The following is a 17,426-nucleotide window of genomic DNA, read 5'->3' on the forward strand; positions in this document are numbered from 1 at the left end:
CTTTGACCCTCTATTGACCATGTCTTCTGCAAATGCCGTCTACACTGGGGTGTGGACCAACTGGTCCCATGGCAAGATTCGAGGTGCCACTCTCACCCTTCCCCAGGAATATGCGGGCCTGTTGACGGCGTTTCTTGCCATCTTTGTCTCCTTCGCGGGAACTATGATGTGGCGGATTCTCTGCTTTATCATACACCAAGCCAACACCACACAACCGTCGGAAAAGCGAGATTTCTTACACCACAGTCGCCAGGTGATCCTGCGAAACAGCGGATCAGGGACGGCAGCAGCATGGGCATTCACCACGCTAGCATGGAACGCGGGCAGAAAGGCACCGCGAGGCTTACTCCGGACTCTTCCCCTCGTGCTCCTAGCACTCCTCAATGTAGCCTTGTTCGGAGTCTCGGGTGTGTTCACCTCGTATGTGACCAAAGTCCCGGGCAACACAACCATCATCCTGGGTCCCCACTGCGGTGGGGCTGTAGGAGGCCCGGGGGCGGATACGAATGGGATCTATTTATCCAAGTTGTTGGAAGATACAAAACAGGCATCGGCCTATGCGAAGCAATGCTACCAGGGCAGTTCATCTTTAGCCTGCGGAACTTACGTTCGCCAAAGCCTACCTTTCACGACCCAACAAAACGTTTCCTGCCCGTTCGCAAAGGGCCTGTGCAGGTTTAATGATGAATCTGCCTTTGCAATGGATACGGGCTTGTTGGATTCGCATGATGACTTTGGAATCAACGCCCCGCCCAACAACCGAATCAAGTTTCGACGGCTTACGACCTGTGCCCCGATCTATGGCGCCGAATTTGGTAGTGACCGTGATGAGCCTGGCCTGGGTCCGGTTGTTTACATCAATGCTGGGTTGACTCCGCAGCTGGTTGAGATCGGCAATAACTGGACATTCTCCTATGTTGCTCGCTCCGCGTTTGATAGGCTACGTGGATACTCGCTGAGGTAGGGAGGCTATGCTACCGAGGACACTGAGACCGTCATCCCAATCTAACAATGGATATTAGTTCTGTTTACGGACAAGCGGACCCTACCGGTGTTCTCCATAGTACTGGAGCTATGTGGTATCCCCACCCAAAACTGAATCAAACCGACTCGGATATCACCCTAATGATGCTCACGCAAAATGGTATTTATTATCGAACGCCGAGCGACGATCCCTGGATAGCAGCCCACCAGAAGCTCAACGGAAGCGACGTGTATACGGGGGACTACACGGTTAGTTTGTTGGGCTGCATCGACCAGTATCAATTCTGCAACCCCAACGGAGAGGGCGATACGGCATGCAGCAAATTGGGAGGCATAAACTCTGTGGCTAAAGACATGATGGATCGATTCGTTTACTTTAATGGGGATCAACTCGCGACAATTGAGCGGTTCTTGACGACAACGCACTTACATTCAATGTATCAAGCCGTCCAAGGCTGGGGAGGCTCAGCACTCGACAGTCAGTTCCCTATACCTATTTCGTAGCCCCAAAACCATTGACATAAAGCTAACCCGGCCATCCCACAGTCGGCCAAAAGCTGTACAACGGAATGCAATACTCTGTCCCTCCTAACCAATGGCAAATCGAAGTCTCGAACTGGTTCGCCCTCTCCCTCGCCAAATCACAAGCGTGGGCCATCGAATGGGCGACCGAACCCCAGAACTTCGAACGCCCCAGCGAAGGCGAGGATTCTATTTGGGAGTACAGCCCGCCCCCCACGCCCGAGGCCCAGTCTCAATGTAGAAATCAACTCGTCCACAACTCGGGAGACTACCAGAGCTTGTCGGTCTTGGGAATGAGCCTGATTCTGGCGCTGGGGGCGTGATAATCCTCCTTGGCTTGTTCCTGGATGCCTGTGTGGGGTCGTTGCAGCGTGGGAAATGGGAGTACTTACGAGATCAGTGGCAGATAGAGGAGACGCTGGGATTGCATGGCGCTGCTTATCGGGCATTAGGGGTCTCGACGAACTGGGGAGATGAAGTGCCACCCAGCTCAGTGTTTCAGGATCTCAAGTCTGCCACGGATGGCCATCATTCAGTCCCTGTGGCAGGAGCTGATCCTCAGGGGAAGTCCGATGGTGGCATAACTGTGTCGGAACGACATCAGTCGCATCGTGATACTGTAGTTTAGGTGTATTGGGGCGAGAAGCGTTAATTTGGGCTTTTAGCTATTTTTATTTTAATATTGTGTATATTGGATGCAGTCGTTCTATTATTGATATATCCACAGTGGACAGGGGATTTTTCCGACCATTCATATCCACTGCCCCTATAATCAATAATGATGTACTCTGCAATTTGTTAACTATCTGCTAGTCATGTTTAGATGTTCTTCTCTTTGGTTGTAGCCAGGTAACCGAAATACGTTTAGGGAGGCAAATAGAACGGTGCATCCGCAAAACGGATGGACACCGGACAGCAAGCAACAATACTTGCTGATAAGAAAATCAGTAGCAAAAAGAATTGGTATAGTAAAAAAGCAAAAGAAAAAGATATGACCAGACAGGGGTTCGAACCCTGGGCCTTATCCGTGTAAAGGATACGTGATAACCAACTACACCATCCGGCCGATATCGGTGAAAGTAGTGTTAATAAAAAGTCTCAATACCGGCTTTATACAAAAAGCCGTCTTTTCTCTACTCAAGCCCTACCCTGGAACATCATTCAGTCCCCAGAACGGCACTCGTACGCAACCTCTTCTCTCAAAAATAAAAGCACTGTGTCAAATACCATTAATGATTTTTGTTTGGCCATTTACACTGTCAGATAACTCTCTGTCATCTTTTCATTGATGCCTCGCGTCTTTCAACAATGGACTGGTCGTTTTCTCGCTTTGCCTCGGTCAGAACAGCATACCCGAGAACAAGTGATGCTTTGGTCGAGAACATCTTAATCAATTTCCTCGTACATGAGAAGTTTTAAGCGCCTAGACTACTCGGGGTCCTTGAGTCATATTGCATTGCCTGCGCAAGAGCAAGTCCTCAGCAGAACGGTATATAACGGAAGTCCACTTCCAACAAGGAAATGCATCTGGATTGGTGCTGTAAGACCTGGAAAGTACTAGTAGTCTTGTTACTTTCTGATCTCTCGGACCACCTCCCTTGCAAACGAATTTGATGCTGTATCTTTCGTTTTTTTTTTTTTTTTCTTTGCTTCCTTTGTTGGGCTACGGGGACTGAAACGTTCAGCAATGATAACCACGAGAAGGCGTTTCATCCGGAATCCAACTTGAAAGGATCTGAAGAGGATATAAGTTCCACCCCTCACCCTGTTCTGGAAAACAGACCACAGTATTTTGTATTCGCCATATTCGTACATTACTGGTAGCTCTGCTATATATGCCAAAATGAGACCGAACCAGAAGCTAGAACATAACGTTGAGCCGAAGGCCGAGAGACCGGGAGAAGCTTTCCCCAGAACGAACCCGGTACGTGGGAAGAGTTTCAGAAAGACCTTTCTCATGAGAACTTCAGTGGTTGCCTCTGGACAAGCTGCGCAAGACCTGGATGGAGTTCCCAGGGAGCCAAGGGATGATGAAGAATATGTGATGAAAAAGTTCAAGGAACATGTTGATGCCTGCACAAAATGCACTCCTAACAAACTATGTGAAGATGGGTACGGCGATGAACACACATGTCAAAAACATGCATTCGACGTAATTCAGTACTTGTGCTGTATCAATGGCCGGGCCTACTCTTTAACGTATCTCAGCGAAGTGAGCATCCCCACAGAGCGGAAAGCTGTATGGTCTCTTCTACGTGCAATGGAGGGCGGTCTTCGTTTTGATGGAATCGAGGAGGCCAAGATCGAGGAGGTACAGAAATACATTGATGAGGTCAAAGAGATGTGTAAGAGCAGAACTGGGAGGCAGGATAGTGCCGCTGGTCCCAATCCAGGGGAACAGTGATGACTTGGGGAATAGGGTCATGTCCTTTAACCATCACACAAGACACCCTTCCGCCTCAAATAAGGTTAGAAGAAGAATTTATGATTTCCATCCTCAAAAATATTCAGCAACCGTGTGACGAAGCTCGGACGGATTACACGCTTCTTAGTTCTTGTGCACAGTCAAGCGTCCCCTGGATTGAGGACCTTGGATTTCCTAGGGTCAATATAGTTACATCAGAGATGTCAAGGAATCAATAGCTGGATTAGGTATTAATAGGTTGGCGTGGGTTTCCTGCCCTATTAGATAGGCTAAGCGAATTCGACCGGGGTAGTACGCGGCTCCTTAACGATATTCCTGTTGATCTGATCTCCCGGATTGTACTCCGTACTTCTTCTCTTTGGATCTCAACAAAGGTGACCCATGCGTAACAATTCAGTGCGACCAGTGGATTAGGCTCAGGATCTCTATTTACTATTGGCAAGCATTGAATAATAGGTCACCCAAATGGTTCGAGATTTAACTCTCTTTTCCTCTTTGCTGGCAATTTAGTTATTTCCCCTCTATCTTCTAGTAAACTGTTCAAAGTGTTGTCTGCCTGAAAGAAAAAGAGTACTAGATGATATTGAGCATACCACGTTTTATTTTGTAGCGGCTGGTCGCTTATAGATGACAAACAAGTCCTTAGCACCGCGTGAAGTCTTTAGCACCGTGTGATTTTCTGTACGCGGTGTTCGGAGCTTTGTTGACTCTGGATGGCTAGGGGATGAGTTACCGATAGTATAAATGGGTACAATAGTTCGCTCAAGCCTTTCCTCTTTTAGAAATATCACCCTGAACTCGGTAGCCTCTAATACCTACCTATTCTTAACCTATCAGTCACTCATAGCCATGCATTGCTTTAAGATCATCCCTATTACCTTCCTTACTGCGCTCGCCACTGCAGCAGCCATCCCTTCCAGCAGTGATGTACGTGTTGTGGTATGAGCTATACACTCCAAAAAAAGGACTGTTTTCGCTAATCGAACCGTGTCTAGGAGGGCTTGAATCATTTGGAAGACCGCGACTCACAGCAGGTCGCCCGACAGGCCGTCCAGAACGCCATCACCGCTGCGCAAATGCAGGCAGAGCAAGACGCAGCTGCAGATGCCGCGGCGAGACCCGGAAGCAACATATAGTATGTCTAGTCCTTGCGACGGTGGTGATCGTCTCATTTGCTAATTGGGCCTTTCTTGAGTGGCAGTGCCCATCTCATTCTATAACTTTATTTTCCTTCTAGTAGTGAGCGGCGTCTTCTCAATGGCAAGGTTCGGCCAGGTTGATAGTTTACTACGTGCTGCCCTGTCACCTAAAAGCTCGAGCATTTGGTGGTACTTTGCTGCTTCAGACCGTGTACCTTTGACTGGGACTATGCTGTACTTCATGACCAACAATGCGTTTTATGCTACATGAAGGGACATGCTCATTGGCCTCCAAATGTTATAGTCACTCTAAGAGCTAGAATGAGTTCTTTACTATATCAGATGATTTTCCTTAGCTCACACAAAAGCCCTCGATCTCATTTGCACAAGCCATTCACATTCCCCCAAGAACAACCTGGCCAGTATCCTGAGGCCAACCGACCATACCATCATTCCCACCATCCTCCACCACAAAGAAGTCCTTCACAGTGACATTCCCAGCCACAACCCTCTCCCACACCTCGGGAAGACACGTCCCCGGATTCAAGACATAGCACCTCGGCTCCGGCGTTGGAGGAGCAATATTCTTAATATGCCAAGTATCCTTCGGGCCACTGGTCCTGAACTCCTCCGTAGCAGATCGTAGTCCAGTCGGGATATCCGACCCGTCGTAGCACGCATGAAAATCTCATACGCCGCGACCGGCTGATACGCCGGTACTTCGTGACCTGCCTGGTAGACGCGTGTGAAGCTATAATTGCCCAGTTGGCGAGTCATGCCCTTGACACCTTCGGATGTGACTAAGGGAGAATACCCGGTGTTGGCGAACTCTGCAGCGCGCGAATACGGCACTGCAAGACTGGCCTTTTCGCCGCCGACCCAGTTGCAGGCGTAGTCGCGATCGCCGTACATCATGTGCACCTTGACGCCGCTGTCAAGCAGGTGGGCTATCGAGTCGAGGAATCCGCCGCGCGTGATGCTGGGTATGTTAGTCTGTGGCTGAGTATACGGTTGAGAAAACGTGGTTGGGAATGCATACTCGTAGGTCTTCTCGAACTGTTTGTGGACGACGGGGGCTGCTTCGGTGAAGTTCACAGGGACGCCGAGGGCCTGTAGCACGGACTCTTGGGTCAGGTAGCCCAGCATATCTGGACAATTCGATTGGAATTAGAGCTGACAGCAGGATTGGGTCCCGTGGTTGGACTTACGATGCGCTGGAAAAGGGTCGTTTTTGGGATGCGAAATATCATACCAACTGCGCTATCAACCGCAAGGAACAGTTAGTAATATGTTGCATCTTAGGGGGTCCAAGCACATACGTTCAGCTGCTGGTATCGAGCAGTACCACCTCCCTCACAATCTAAATCGATGTCTTTGCATATCTCGGAGATATTTCCCCTCCCAGCAATAGAGTCCCAGTCTTTCAACGCTGCTTGACATGCTATAGCTCTGTCGCGACAGCCCCCGGGACGTGCCCACTCGTGCATCAGTGAATCATAAAGCGACTGGTTGAAAATTTCGAGGCCATATGTCTGTTTATGTTAGCAAGTACCAGCAATTAATTTCCCAGGACGCGGAGGGTCCTAGCAAGAAACATACGTTGTTATACCCGATGGTAATATAAGATTCTCCTTGGACCACAGCATCAATAAGACCATTCACGATGCCCAGTGTGTCGAGATGCAGATACTGTGCACCACTTTCCGCGGTGCCCTTCGCAAGCCGGTCATTCTGTTCCTGGAAGAAATCGAAGATCGCCGGCCCATAGTGACCTCCATAGCTCTCAGTCCAGAGAGAAATGCGATCATCAACGGGCTTGTAATGAGGAAACTCGAAGAACCAGGTTTGGGCGAAATGCCATAAAGCATGCGCCGCAAGCGCACTGCTGTTCGCGGTCTGTGATAATTCCTGACTCGCAAATGTACCAACACGATGTGTGAAGTTCGATTCAGGTGTCTCTATCGAGAAATCCCCTGGCACAATCGTCGTGTCTACCGCGTTGTAGTCTACGATTAAGGTGCCGTTAGTAGCGACGTCGTAGGAAAAGCCAACCTGCATGGGCTGGTCGAGGAATAAGAGATTGACCTCATTGTTCCAACTCCAAGGGTTCAAAATCGTAGTTTTGGAGTCCGAGGCCACCGAGCAGGGGCCAAGTTCCTCAAGAAGCCCCATGAACGAGGAGCCGCCGGGACCGCCATTGAGCCAGATGGCGAGGGGCGCGTTCTTGGGGTCCTTGCGCGCCTCAAAGAACCAGAAAAATCTATTTATACACAGTCAGGTCTCTGAGCGACCGCCAATGCCTTGAGGGTATGACTGTACGTGTTCATGGGGTAGTTCTGTCTGTCCCCTATGTCGTCATCCAGAAAGCCGGGTGGGAGATGGACATAGCCCGAATATGACCGGACATTAGGTGTTGTTTCACATATTCCGGGCTACTAATTAGCGACCGGCTGTGTATCAAATGGGATACCTACCTCCTTGAATGAGATGGATACATTCTCATGTAGCTTAGACTTGACGACGGTCACCCCCTCAGGTGTAGGGGGAAACTGCGCTGTGGCCACGCCGAGCAGGGCGCCCAGTCCCAGGCTGAGAAGCATCCTGGAGAGAAGTAGTAAAAGTAATGCTCTCAGCTTGTGGGCGCTACAGCTTTATGTAAAAAGAAACGAAACAAATCCAGCATATAGATAAGCTTTTGGCGATAAGCCTAGACATTCCGGAGTCCGCCGGAGTACTTTTCAATGGCTTATTTAGTGACCATCAACCAGGCAGAAATGGCCAGGATTACATGGCTAGCGGCGCCCTAGGTATACTATAACAGCGCTAGAAGCCACCACCCACAGCGAATAAGCTACGGCAAGACATTTAGTTGGTGGAATGTTTGAACAAAGAACTGCAGCCTCATTAGGCCACCGAATTGTCACCCTGTCGGTCTAGGCCTTCAGAATACTAATCGCTATTTCGCTTGTATGAGGTAGTACTGGATATCTATATCTGATCGATACTCCGGAGTTATACCTGGTTATATCTATCTAATATGATGCATTTCTCGTGTACCAGTTTGGTCCGAATGGGATGCTACTGGGCCATGGAAGGTCCCCAGGAGACTAGGTTTTGGAAATGAAGGGAATCACACTGCCAGCAGTACATACTCACCTCTTCGTATATTGGCCACTATCAACTCCTATGCACTTCAAAAACGGTGGTCTTTTGAACTAGAAATGGGAATTTGAGGAGGAGACAGAATGAGAGCACGACTTAATGCTTAATGGTAATGTCGAGTAATACATCTCAGACATGTAGAATTCTATATTTTATATCGGTATCGATACCACGCTTGAACAGACCTCTAGCACTTTGAGCATGACATTAAACAATTAGAGGGCACTGGCATGAACTCTGGTACTGAAACGCCTCATTTCCGAGGCTCTCTAATCATAGACGCCAATCCAGCCGCCGCACTTATAGAATCACTTCGATCCTCAAATCCAAACTTCTCATAGATAGGCCGACCCTGAGTACTTGCATCGAGATAAGCAAGAACCCCTTCTTGGTCAGCCATTTGACAACCCCATCCAATCAGCATCCGAGCAGCGCCCATTTTCTGATAGTCAGTATGCGTACACAGCATATCGAGATCTCGTATGGATGTCAGTGATTCCTGCGAGGGTTACTTCACGTAGGAAGCCAACATACAGAAATTCTTCTTTCCCCCAACCAACCTGGCACGACCGGCCTCCATATTTCCGACAAATGCGTCGTTACGCTCAGGGTTCATCTCCGGGTGCCATGCGGGAAACCGAGGACCACGCTCTTCAGCCGTCTGTAGTGACCACTTGGCATATGCTGCAATCCGACCGTTCCTTGTATCGACAACCTTGAGATATTTCTCTAGAGGCTTGTGTAGCATGTCGTGGCGGTTGGCTTGGTCCCACCATTGTCGTACACCCGGGGTATTCGGCCAAATGGCTAGCATCTCTGGGGTATTAAATGCATCGTACCAGACGTCAATTAACTCTGGGACGTCCTCGAGTGTTGCATGCTCGAGCCTGAGAGGGGATCCCGAGGTTGTGGTTTGTGCTGTGTTCACTGTCATTGTGGAGGGCTGCCTTGTCGACTGTCGACCGGCGAGAGACGAAGACTGTACAAGGGTTAAGTAATAGATCTCACTAGAGTCCCAACAGCCCAGTTAAGGGTCGGGGCGGACTAATGTTTAAATAAGTCTAAAACTTGGAAGTGGGGCAGCTATGAGGCATGAAGAATTAGAAGGAAAATCATACGTGTCGAGAAATGCATGTGGCTGGGCGAAGAACGTAAATTCAAGCATCGGCGGCTCCACAATGTACAGGGTAGGCACTTTCAACAACCGGTGAGCAGTTTGTCGAGCGCGACATGTCACATATCTCAGTATTAACGTTTATCGTACACGCGATTCTCTTTTCGGTCCCCTAGAGAGGGCCATTACTACCCAGCATCGCTGCTGATACCCCACGAACGTGGTGATGACAGATGAGGCCATCTCCAGGTAGGGGATTGTATGAGCGTGGTCCCAGATGGAGATGAAAATAGTTGTCAGCGTTGGGCGGCCTCAATGCAAGGATTGTGTCGCTTAGAAATCATCAGAGTCGGTGAGACACTGCAGGGTCTTAAGCGCACCTGTTACATCATTCATATGAGCGACACGAACAATGAGGCAAGACTGGCTGTGCATCTTGTTGGTAAATGGTCATCCCTGGGTCTGTTGACACTACGTCTCAGGTGATGCTGCTGACTCGCACGCCTGGCACTGCCCCTTGCGTCTCCTGGCTGTCTGCCAGTCGTCGGTGCCTGTTGTCTCAATTATAGCTAGCTGAATTTATTCCACTATTCTAGATGGGATGTTGGATTCTGAAGGAACATGAATACCTGGTAGTATGCAAGACTGGCGCCCACTCAACCTTTATAGAACCACGCGTGGGTATGCATTCATAAAATCTATCATACTTCAGTCAGTATGGTTTAGTTGATTTATCGGGGGGGTGATATCTATGAAGGGAGCACGTATGGCTATTACAAAAGTATATCTGAAATGCATGGAGTTATTCGACTATATATGACGAAGAGAAATCGGAACGGTAGAGCTGTAGAACTAAGAGTCTAGCTGCTAGTCACATTTTAGAAAGCCACATGCGAAGTTGTGTTGACATGGTATAGATATAACTCTCAGGATCTTGCACAAACTCTACATTCTGCATTTTGGATCACTTTGGTTCGTGCCAACAGTCTGGGCGTATATAGTGAGAGGATATGCTCTGTCTAGAGCTCATATCTCAATCGCTTCCCAGTCTCCACTCAATGAATAAATTCTTCCATATCCTCTTGCAAAGGCGAAGTTGCACAGTCACACAGCAAGGCAGTGGGGCACTGAATCCCTCGATCTGTCAAGTCACAGCTTGACATTCTAGAATAAACTATGGCGCGATCTCCAAATGGGTCCCGGGCCGTTGTGAGACTTGGCTACTATTTATATACATCAGTGTGGGTCGTATGGATACCATGGAGAAGGCTGATTATAGACTGATCTGACGTTCATGCAGAGAGTGCAGCGTGTTTATTATTAGAGGTACGCTCCGCAGTGGCTGGGTATTTGATAATGCTTGGGTACTCCGTAGTGGGTGAGGATGAATAGACTATATTAGCGTTGGAATAAGGATTCAATTGTTGCAGAACCGATGACGATCCGTGGACATGCGCATTTCTCAAAGAATGCAAGAGATAGGGTTGTTTAGCTCCCTAGCATGCTATTTGGCTGGATCATGTACAGTCGTTAGTTCAATCGACAGCATTCGTTACATTACTAAGCGGAGCTCCCGGGCATGCCAAATGGTGTACACGTGAGGCCGACTATTTATATCGATGGAACACATTCGTACGTCTTTCATAGTAGCTTCAACAAGTGCAAGGCGCAGTTTTACACTAAGAACTACCCTCCCCATAACTGAACACGTTGAACTGATCTTAATTTCCAGCCTGGAGATTGCGGTGAAACAGACGACATGGCTGGCCTTGGTAGGAGGGAATACGGGTGCACTAGCAGAAGATCGGCTGTTGAGATTGACAGCATTCGCCGGCCAACTGTTAGCGGCGGTGGGGCGAAGGGGGACTTGTGGTTCCTGGGCTAAATTCTTTTCCTTCTCCACGCGTCTGTGTTTTTTTGCTCGGAGATAATGGGATACCGTGTGGCTTGCAGAGAGCAGATGCAGCCACGGTGCAATAGGTCGGTTTGCCAGGGACCTGTACAGTGTAGGTCATAGGTTCAGAGACTGTAGCAGGATCATGACAGTGCTGATCAAGCACGATGGGATGTGGTTCGAAGAAGAGGAGACGCAGGACGGATACGACGCCGCGTCTTCCGCGTGGATGTTGAGCTCCACTCTCTATCGCCGACCCAATCAGGGGTTGTTCGGCCATAAAAATAACTGTCAGCCCTAAAGTTGGTCGTTGAGCACGTACGACGCCAGTCACCCTAGACGAGGAAATTTTAGATTCATTTAACTCCAACTCGCTAGTATTTGAAGTCGCGCTATGTTTACTCACACGAGCCATGCACAATATTGCTTGCTCCCCGCTGCATCTCTCTTCCCCCTGACCCTTTTCCTGCCCCCTTAATCCACCTTGGCCGAGACGCCGTCGATATGCGCATACAATCTTTGGTCGTACTGGGAACGGTCTTCTCGGGCGCGCTCGCTCACGCCGAGCCCGATGCTGAACGGTCACCGAAATGGCCTTCTACCACAACAACTACCCTCGTCGTGGTGCCGACACCCGCAATACTCCAAGACAACAATGGCCGAACAAACAGACGTCATGAACATGGCTTGCTTCTAGAAAAGCGAGATTCGACTACGGAGGATGCTGCAACTACTGCAAAAGACGCCGCCAGCACGACAGAAGAAGCAGCAACAACAACAGAGGCGACCACGCAGGCTGAGACCACCACTGCCCCAAAAACTACTGAGGCGACGACGACAACCGAGGATGCTACGACTACGACGGAGTCCTCTACGACCACTAGTTCGAGCACAACTAGTTCCACGACCTCCACGACCTCCACGACCTCCACTACCTCTACCACATCTACCACATCCTCCACTTCCACCACGTCTTCTACCTCCCAATCTACGAGTAGCATGTCAACGACCACCACAAAGAGCACATCGACCACCGCCTCAAAGACCAGCTCAACATCCACCGCCACAAGCACGGTTAGTGCTGAAATGCGAGAATACAATCGTCGTGGACACATAGCCGCCATTATTACTTTTAGCATACTGGGTGCGATCTTCTTTGGTTATGGGTTCCTCCACTGCTACTTGGCATCGCGGAAAAAGCGCCAGATTGCAGCGAGAAACGCGGCAGCTGAGGCCGGGTCAGACCACCCGTTAGTGGCATTGAAGGAGAATGCGAAGTCCCAAACTGAAGTCAATTTTGACCGGTCGTCTATGATGTTCGCTTCTCAGTCTCAATCCCGTACGGACTTGTCTTCCGTAGTTCAACAGGGTGCCGGGGCGCAGGGGTATACCCGCACGGCGCGAACGTCATCGCTGGTAGCCAGTGAGCACTATCAAAGTCCGACAGCAGGTTCCCCCTCCAGTAGGCCTCAGGGGAACTACATCTGAGAGCGAGGAGCAACACCGGAGAACCTCTAGTTTTATCAATCTGCAGATGCTTTGTTCAATATAATGTGTGATACGATACTCACGCCATGTACACTTGCACAAACAATCCCGGATTAGCGATGTACTATTATATCCAATTTTCTTCCTAGTCTGATATTCTCGTTTTCTTTTATCTCTCGCATGATCCTTTGTTTTTAGGGACTCAAGTTATTGGCGACCGGGATATCTCCTGTATATAGTTTTACCCCCATCAGAACTGAAAATGCAATCGACTGCGCGAGCATTTATGAAACAATTGAGCTCCTCGTTATTCTTCCAGATTCTTTTGCCCGCACCAAAACTACGCTTACCGGAGCCCTCACTCTGAAACCCTACGCTCTCATACGACTGAATCAGATAGTCTGGCAACGAGAGACAAACATGAAGGCAATTCCAACAACAAGCCGAGTACCTCTTCCCCTCGTAGACACAACACGCCAGTACAAATACAAACTTCAATCCATATATCGCTACTCTACCCGACTATCTGAGTCTTAAACCCTCATGCTCTCTGGTGGTCCCAGAGCAGAAGCCGCATAACCACCCATATCAACGACAACCTTCTGCAAAACGACACCCGGTTCAAGAAGCCAGAGAGCCAGTTCATGCTCTCCAACCCCAACTACACCATCAAGTTCAATCACCGATGTCCACCCATTTTCCATGACCGCTGTTGCCCATGCTTGCTCTTCCTTATACGGCGGTACGGACGACACAGGCCGGACCGTCACGGGCGTAGCCCCATCTAGTGAATATGCAAACTTGATCCAGCGGGTTGGGTCATGGTTGTGTGAGGCACCCAGGCTCACGATCAGTCTCGTGCTCGCGGAGGAGGTTGTGGTGAAAAGAGAGTATCGTAACGCGGGCCCCGTGCTGGGGTCCTGTGTGCCAATAGTCACGGGCCATGGCTTTACCGCTGAGATTGTCCGTCCGTAATGTGGGATGTTGACGTAAGAGACGCCGTTGCTTGTCTCTGCGATATTGTAGTGGCTGGCTTCAATAGATATAACGCCGTTCGACTCGACGAAGCCGGTGAAAGTGGATGGCACGGTGGTTTTGTTGAGTGGGAGCATGAGAGTTGTAACTGATGTATTGCTGGAGCGGACGGTTAGCTCAACGTAGGATAGACCAGGGCTCACGGAGTTCCAATCAACTTTGATCATGCTCCGCACGTCTGAGGTGTTCCTGGACGCTGATAGAGAGCCCTCGTTGTTTGAGACCGTTACGTAGGATGCGTTGGACGAGATCGAGTATGGGAACGTCTGGTTTTGTCTTGCAAAGATGTCAATATACCGAGTCTCATTAGGTGGCATATAGGGATCCATGGAGAGCAGGACCAGTCGGTCAGACTCCGGGTACGTTGTGCTGTAGTGTTGGATAGCAACTCCCATGGCCTCGTTGCGCTCTGGTACTCCCGTGTAATTCAGGGCAGGCATAACATTGGTATTATTGGCAGGGTCATCCCAGGAAGTGTAGCCGATGTGAACCTGGTTCATGACGGGATTCCACTTGCCTCCCTCCAGGTCGTGATATCGCTGTGTGATTTCGTCGTCCTCTGCAAAGAGATCGTGTACCTCTTGGGCGAGGTAGTTCGCACTGATGCGTCCCTGCTGGTAGTATAGCCCATTCAACGCAGCCTTGGTATAGAGATCCACGACGGTCTTGCCAGCCAACACTGGATGGAGAACCATCTCGAAGAACGGGGTTCGAGTGGGAGCATCTAAAGAAGAGTACACACTCTGCGCTTGGACCAGGAGGTTTTCCCATTGAGCCAGATTAGTCTCCGCCTCGTCATAGTCAGTAGTGCTAAATGCGAAAGGCAGACGACTGAGGAGTTCGTATTTGCGGCGTGCGACAAGTATCCCATATTGGTTTAATATGTCTGCTGTTCGGTCAGCTACCTGTTCGTTGAACTCTCGGGTGGCCCATTTCTTGAGCCAGGCAGAGGTGGATTCTGTGTTGTCAAAGCGATCCATGTCGTACGCCATGTCCATGAAATGTGTCAGAGGGACTTCAAGACCCTTGATGTCTCCGACGTTTGCAATCCATATCTGCCGAGCATTCTTATGGTAGGCGAGATGCATCTGCTCCCATGTCTTGACGAGCTGGATTGTATTGATCCACTTGTAACTGCGTGGGCTGCCGACGTAGTCGAAATGGTAGTACACGCCTGCTCCGGCCGCACGATCGGTCTCATTTGCGAGGGGAATTCGAATCAGATTACCGGAGTTATCATCGGTCCAGAGGAGTGTGACAGAGTCGGGAACTTTCATGCCCGCCGCGTAGTAGTCACTGACCTCCTTTATGTAGATCGTTAGTTGCATGGCGCAATTCCATGTAGTGAAGAACTCACCTTGTAGAGCACCCAAGTCTGCGGAATGCTGAGAGGGTCACTCGTGTTAAAGGCATCTAGTAGCAGAGCCTGTTGAACCCCGATCAGTTCCTCCAGATCATCGGCAGTCAAGGTAGGTGATGCCGCATCTCCTTCTCCTCGCATACCCATCGTCCACATTGTGTCCCAATCTTTAGCCCGGTCAATCCCTTCCTGGAAAAAGGTCTTGATATTGGCTTGATTGTCGCCCCAGTCCCATTCCCCCTCCAGGTATGTTTTCTGCTCTTGCTCGGATCGAGCCATGGGCTCATGGTGGCTCGTTCCCATAATTACTCCATACTCATGTGCAATTGCACCGTTCTCAGCGTCGTCGACGTAGAACATCTTGCCCCACATCGCGGGCCAGAGGTAGTTTCCCTTGAGGCGGAGACATAGCTCAAACACGTGTCGGTAGAAGTCGCTATTGAATTTATCGCCAAAGTTCTCGCTTACCCAGCCTGACAGCGCTGGCGACTCGTCGTTGATGAAGAATCCACGATATTTAACCGATGGCGATTTCTGAACCTTTCCCTCGGGAGACACCCAGATCCCTGTCTTGGTCTTCACGGGGACATCTGCCCACCAATACCAAGGTGAGACGCCCATCTGCTCTGAGATGTCATAGAGACCGTAGATCGTTCCACGGCGGTCACTGCCTGCTACTGCTAGTGCCCAGGTAACATTATCAAAGGGATTATGCACGATTTGGGACGTGTATGATTCCCATTTGTCCTGAACCTGAGATACATCTAGCTTACCATCGGATACGAGGCTATCGATCAGTGACGAGTGTCCTACTGTCCCTGCAATAATCACAGGCTTTCCAGCAGCGGGGTCGGGGCCATCAGTGTCCACAATTGAAACCGTGCCGTTGACGCCGAGCACACGTCCAAAGTCCTGGGCGAGATCCCGTGCTGCTCTCGCGACCCCAATAAGATCATCCTCGGCTGTCCATATGGCCGGGGCAATTGACTGATCCGCGAGCTTGAACTCACTTTCGCCGGAGTTGAACAGGAGATATGCGTAGACCCTAGGAAGCAGAGCCAGCAATACGACCGGAATTGTGGAAACTAGCTTCATAGTCCCTCATAGAGTGACTTGCTCAGCCATACGGGGTTTTAAAAGAAATGACGATGACTAGTCCTCTGGCCTTCATCTATATTGTGTTTTTTATGTACCCCGTAAAGTAAGATGATTCCGGCTAATTCCTCTGACGAAGCGTGTATTCAGGCTGATAATGCCCTCCGCGGAAATTTGTTTCAAACGTCTCCCGAAAAGTCCCATCAATCCTGCTTACCATCCTGCCCCGTTCCAATTGCCCAGCTGTTGGTGTCCGCAACCCGGCCAAACACCGATGGTTGGAAGTCGGCTATTGATGACAATTGCCATTATTATAGAAGCAAGACGGTTACTTCTGAACCTTCTTCAGACTTCCCCACATTCAGGCTGATTAGAGGGAGGATTAACCTGAACATTTGGATGTCTAATCGAAAGGTTTGCTTAATCTTCACGGATAAATCATTACAGAAGATATCATCCACCAAAGAAATTCCTCCAGCTTTCAAGTGACGGCAGTCAAGGATCATATTCCATGCCATGGGCATATTTCTTTATATTCCGCGCACTTTTCAGATCTTTAGTACCAACTACGTCCAGTAAGATGTGGTGGCTTCCCTTGGCTAACATACTAGGCGCGCTAAGTTTGTCATTGGATTTATATATCACTTTTCGTTTGACTGAATATACCTTTGTTCGAGATGCCGGCCAGTGCGAAATAGCTCAAGTGGCAGTTGGCTCGTCCTGTCTACCTGCTCCTGTGCCTTTACTTTATCTGAGTTTGGCCAAGGAGCCCTGTCCAGCCTGGTGTCTACTCTGGACCTCCAAACGACAACCAACTATCTGCTTGTTCACCTTCCAGGTACCATCGTCGCCGGTTACAAGGTTGAATGCGCCGTGGACTCTCCAGCCATGGATCGGAGGCCCTACGCGGTACCATCGCCAAGCGGGCCGTAAAAGCTACCTTAAAGAACTGTCGATATGTTGAGTGTACGGAAAGGTTCGTTCAGTCTACTTCTCATACACATGAGATGATAATATCGCTCTGGTATCAGGATGTCGACTGGGCCATAACGTTGGGCGCAACGCCCCATCTTTTGACCTCGGCAATCCCACCATGACCCTTGTCAGTGTCCCGCGACCATCCTAGCCCCAACCTCGGGCAACCTACCTAGAACACCACTAGCTGGGTAAACAAGTACAGACGGGGCACTAAGACACTAGCTTTACTT

The 17,426-nt window shown here is 49.6% G+C and overlaps 5 protein-coding genes across 5 annotated transcripts; 2 read left to right on the top strand and 3 right to left on the bottom strand.

Annotated features, from left to right (window-relative positions):
- Positions 1-19: 19 nt before the first annotated feature.
- Positions 20-1,829, top strand: ANOM_001502 (uncharacterized protein; the record flags this gene model as incomplete). The annotated part of the gene is made up of 3 exons (XM_015546759.1): positions 20-960; positions 1,023-1,462; positions 1,531-1,829. 3 exons carry the CDS (start codon positions 20-22, stop codon positions 1,827-1,829), a joined length of 1,680 nt encoding a protein of 559 aa, XP_015411472.1.
- A 3,635-nt stretch (positions 1,830-5,464) lies between these two features.
- On the bottom strand, positions 5,465-7,670 carry ANOM_001503 (uncharacterized protein; the record flags this gene model as incomplete). The annotated part of the gene is made up of 7 exons (XM_015546760.1): positions 5,465-5,690; positions 5,765-6,218; positions 6,279-6,330; positions 6,390-6,602; positions 6,670-7,330; positions 7,390-7,502; positions 7,545-7,670. The coding sequence occupies 7 exons, from the start codon at positions 7,668-7,670 to the stop codon at positions 5,465-5,467; spliced, it is 1,845 nt and encodes a 614-aa protein (XP_015411471.1).
- Positions 7,671-8,485: 815 nt separating this feature from the next.
- ANOM_001504 (GNAT family N-acetyltransferase) lies at positions 8,486-9,166 on the bottom strand (the record flags this gene model as incomplete). Its single annotated transcript, XM_015546761.1, has 2 exons — positions 8,486-8,709; positions 8,767-9,166. 2 exons carry the CDS (start codon positions 9,164-9,166, stop codon positions 8,486-8,488), a joined length of 624 nt encoding a protein of 207 aa, XP_015411466.1.
- Positions 9,167-11,744: 2,578 nt separating this feature from the next.
- ANOM_001505 (uncharacterized protein) lies at positions 11,745-12,728 on the top strand (the record flags this gene model as incomplete). Its single annotated transcript, XM_015546762.1, has 1 exon — positions 11,745-12,728. The coding sequence occupies one exon, from the start codon at positions 11,745-11,747 to the stop codon at positions 12,726-12,728; it is 984 nt and encodes a 327-aa protein (XP_015411465.1).
- Positions 12,729-13,261: 533 nt separating this feature from the next.
- ANOM_001506 (glycoside hydrolase family 115 protein) lies at positions 13,262-16,218 on the bottom strand (the record flags this gene model as incomplete). Its single annotated transcript, XM_015546763.1, has 2 exons — positions 13,262-15,067; positions 15,121-16,218. 2 exons carry the CDS (start codon positions 16,216-16,218, stop codon positions 13,262-13,264), a joined length of 2,904 nt encoding a protein of 967 aa, XP_015411468.1.
- Positions 16,219-17,426: the final 1,208 nt, after the last annotated feature.

The sequence above is a fragment of the Aspergillus nomiae genome (assembly GCF_001204775.2).
Source record: "Aspergillus nomiae NRRL 13137 chromosome Unknown contig00012, whole genome shotgun sequence".
Lineage (NCBI taxonomy): Eukaryota > Fungi > Ascomycota > Eurotiomycetes > Eurotiales > Aspergillaceae > Aspergillus > Aspergillus nomiae.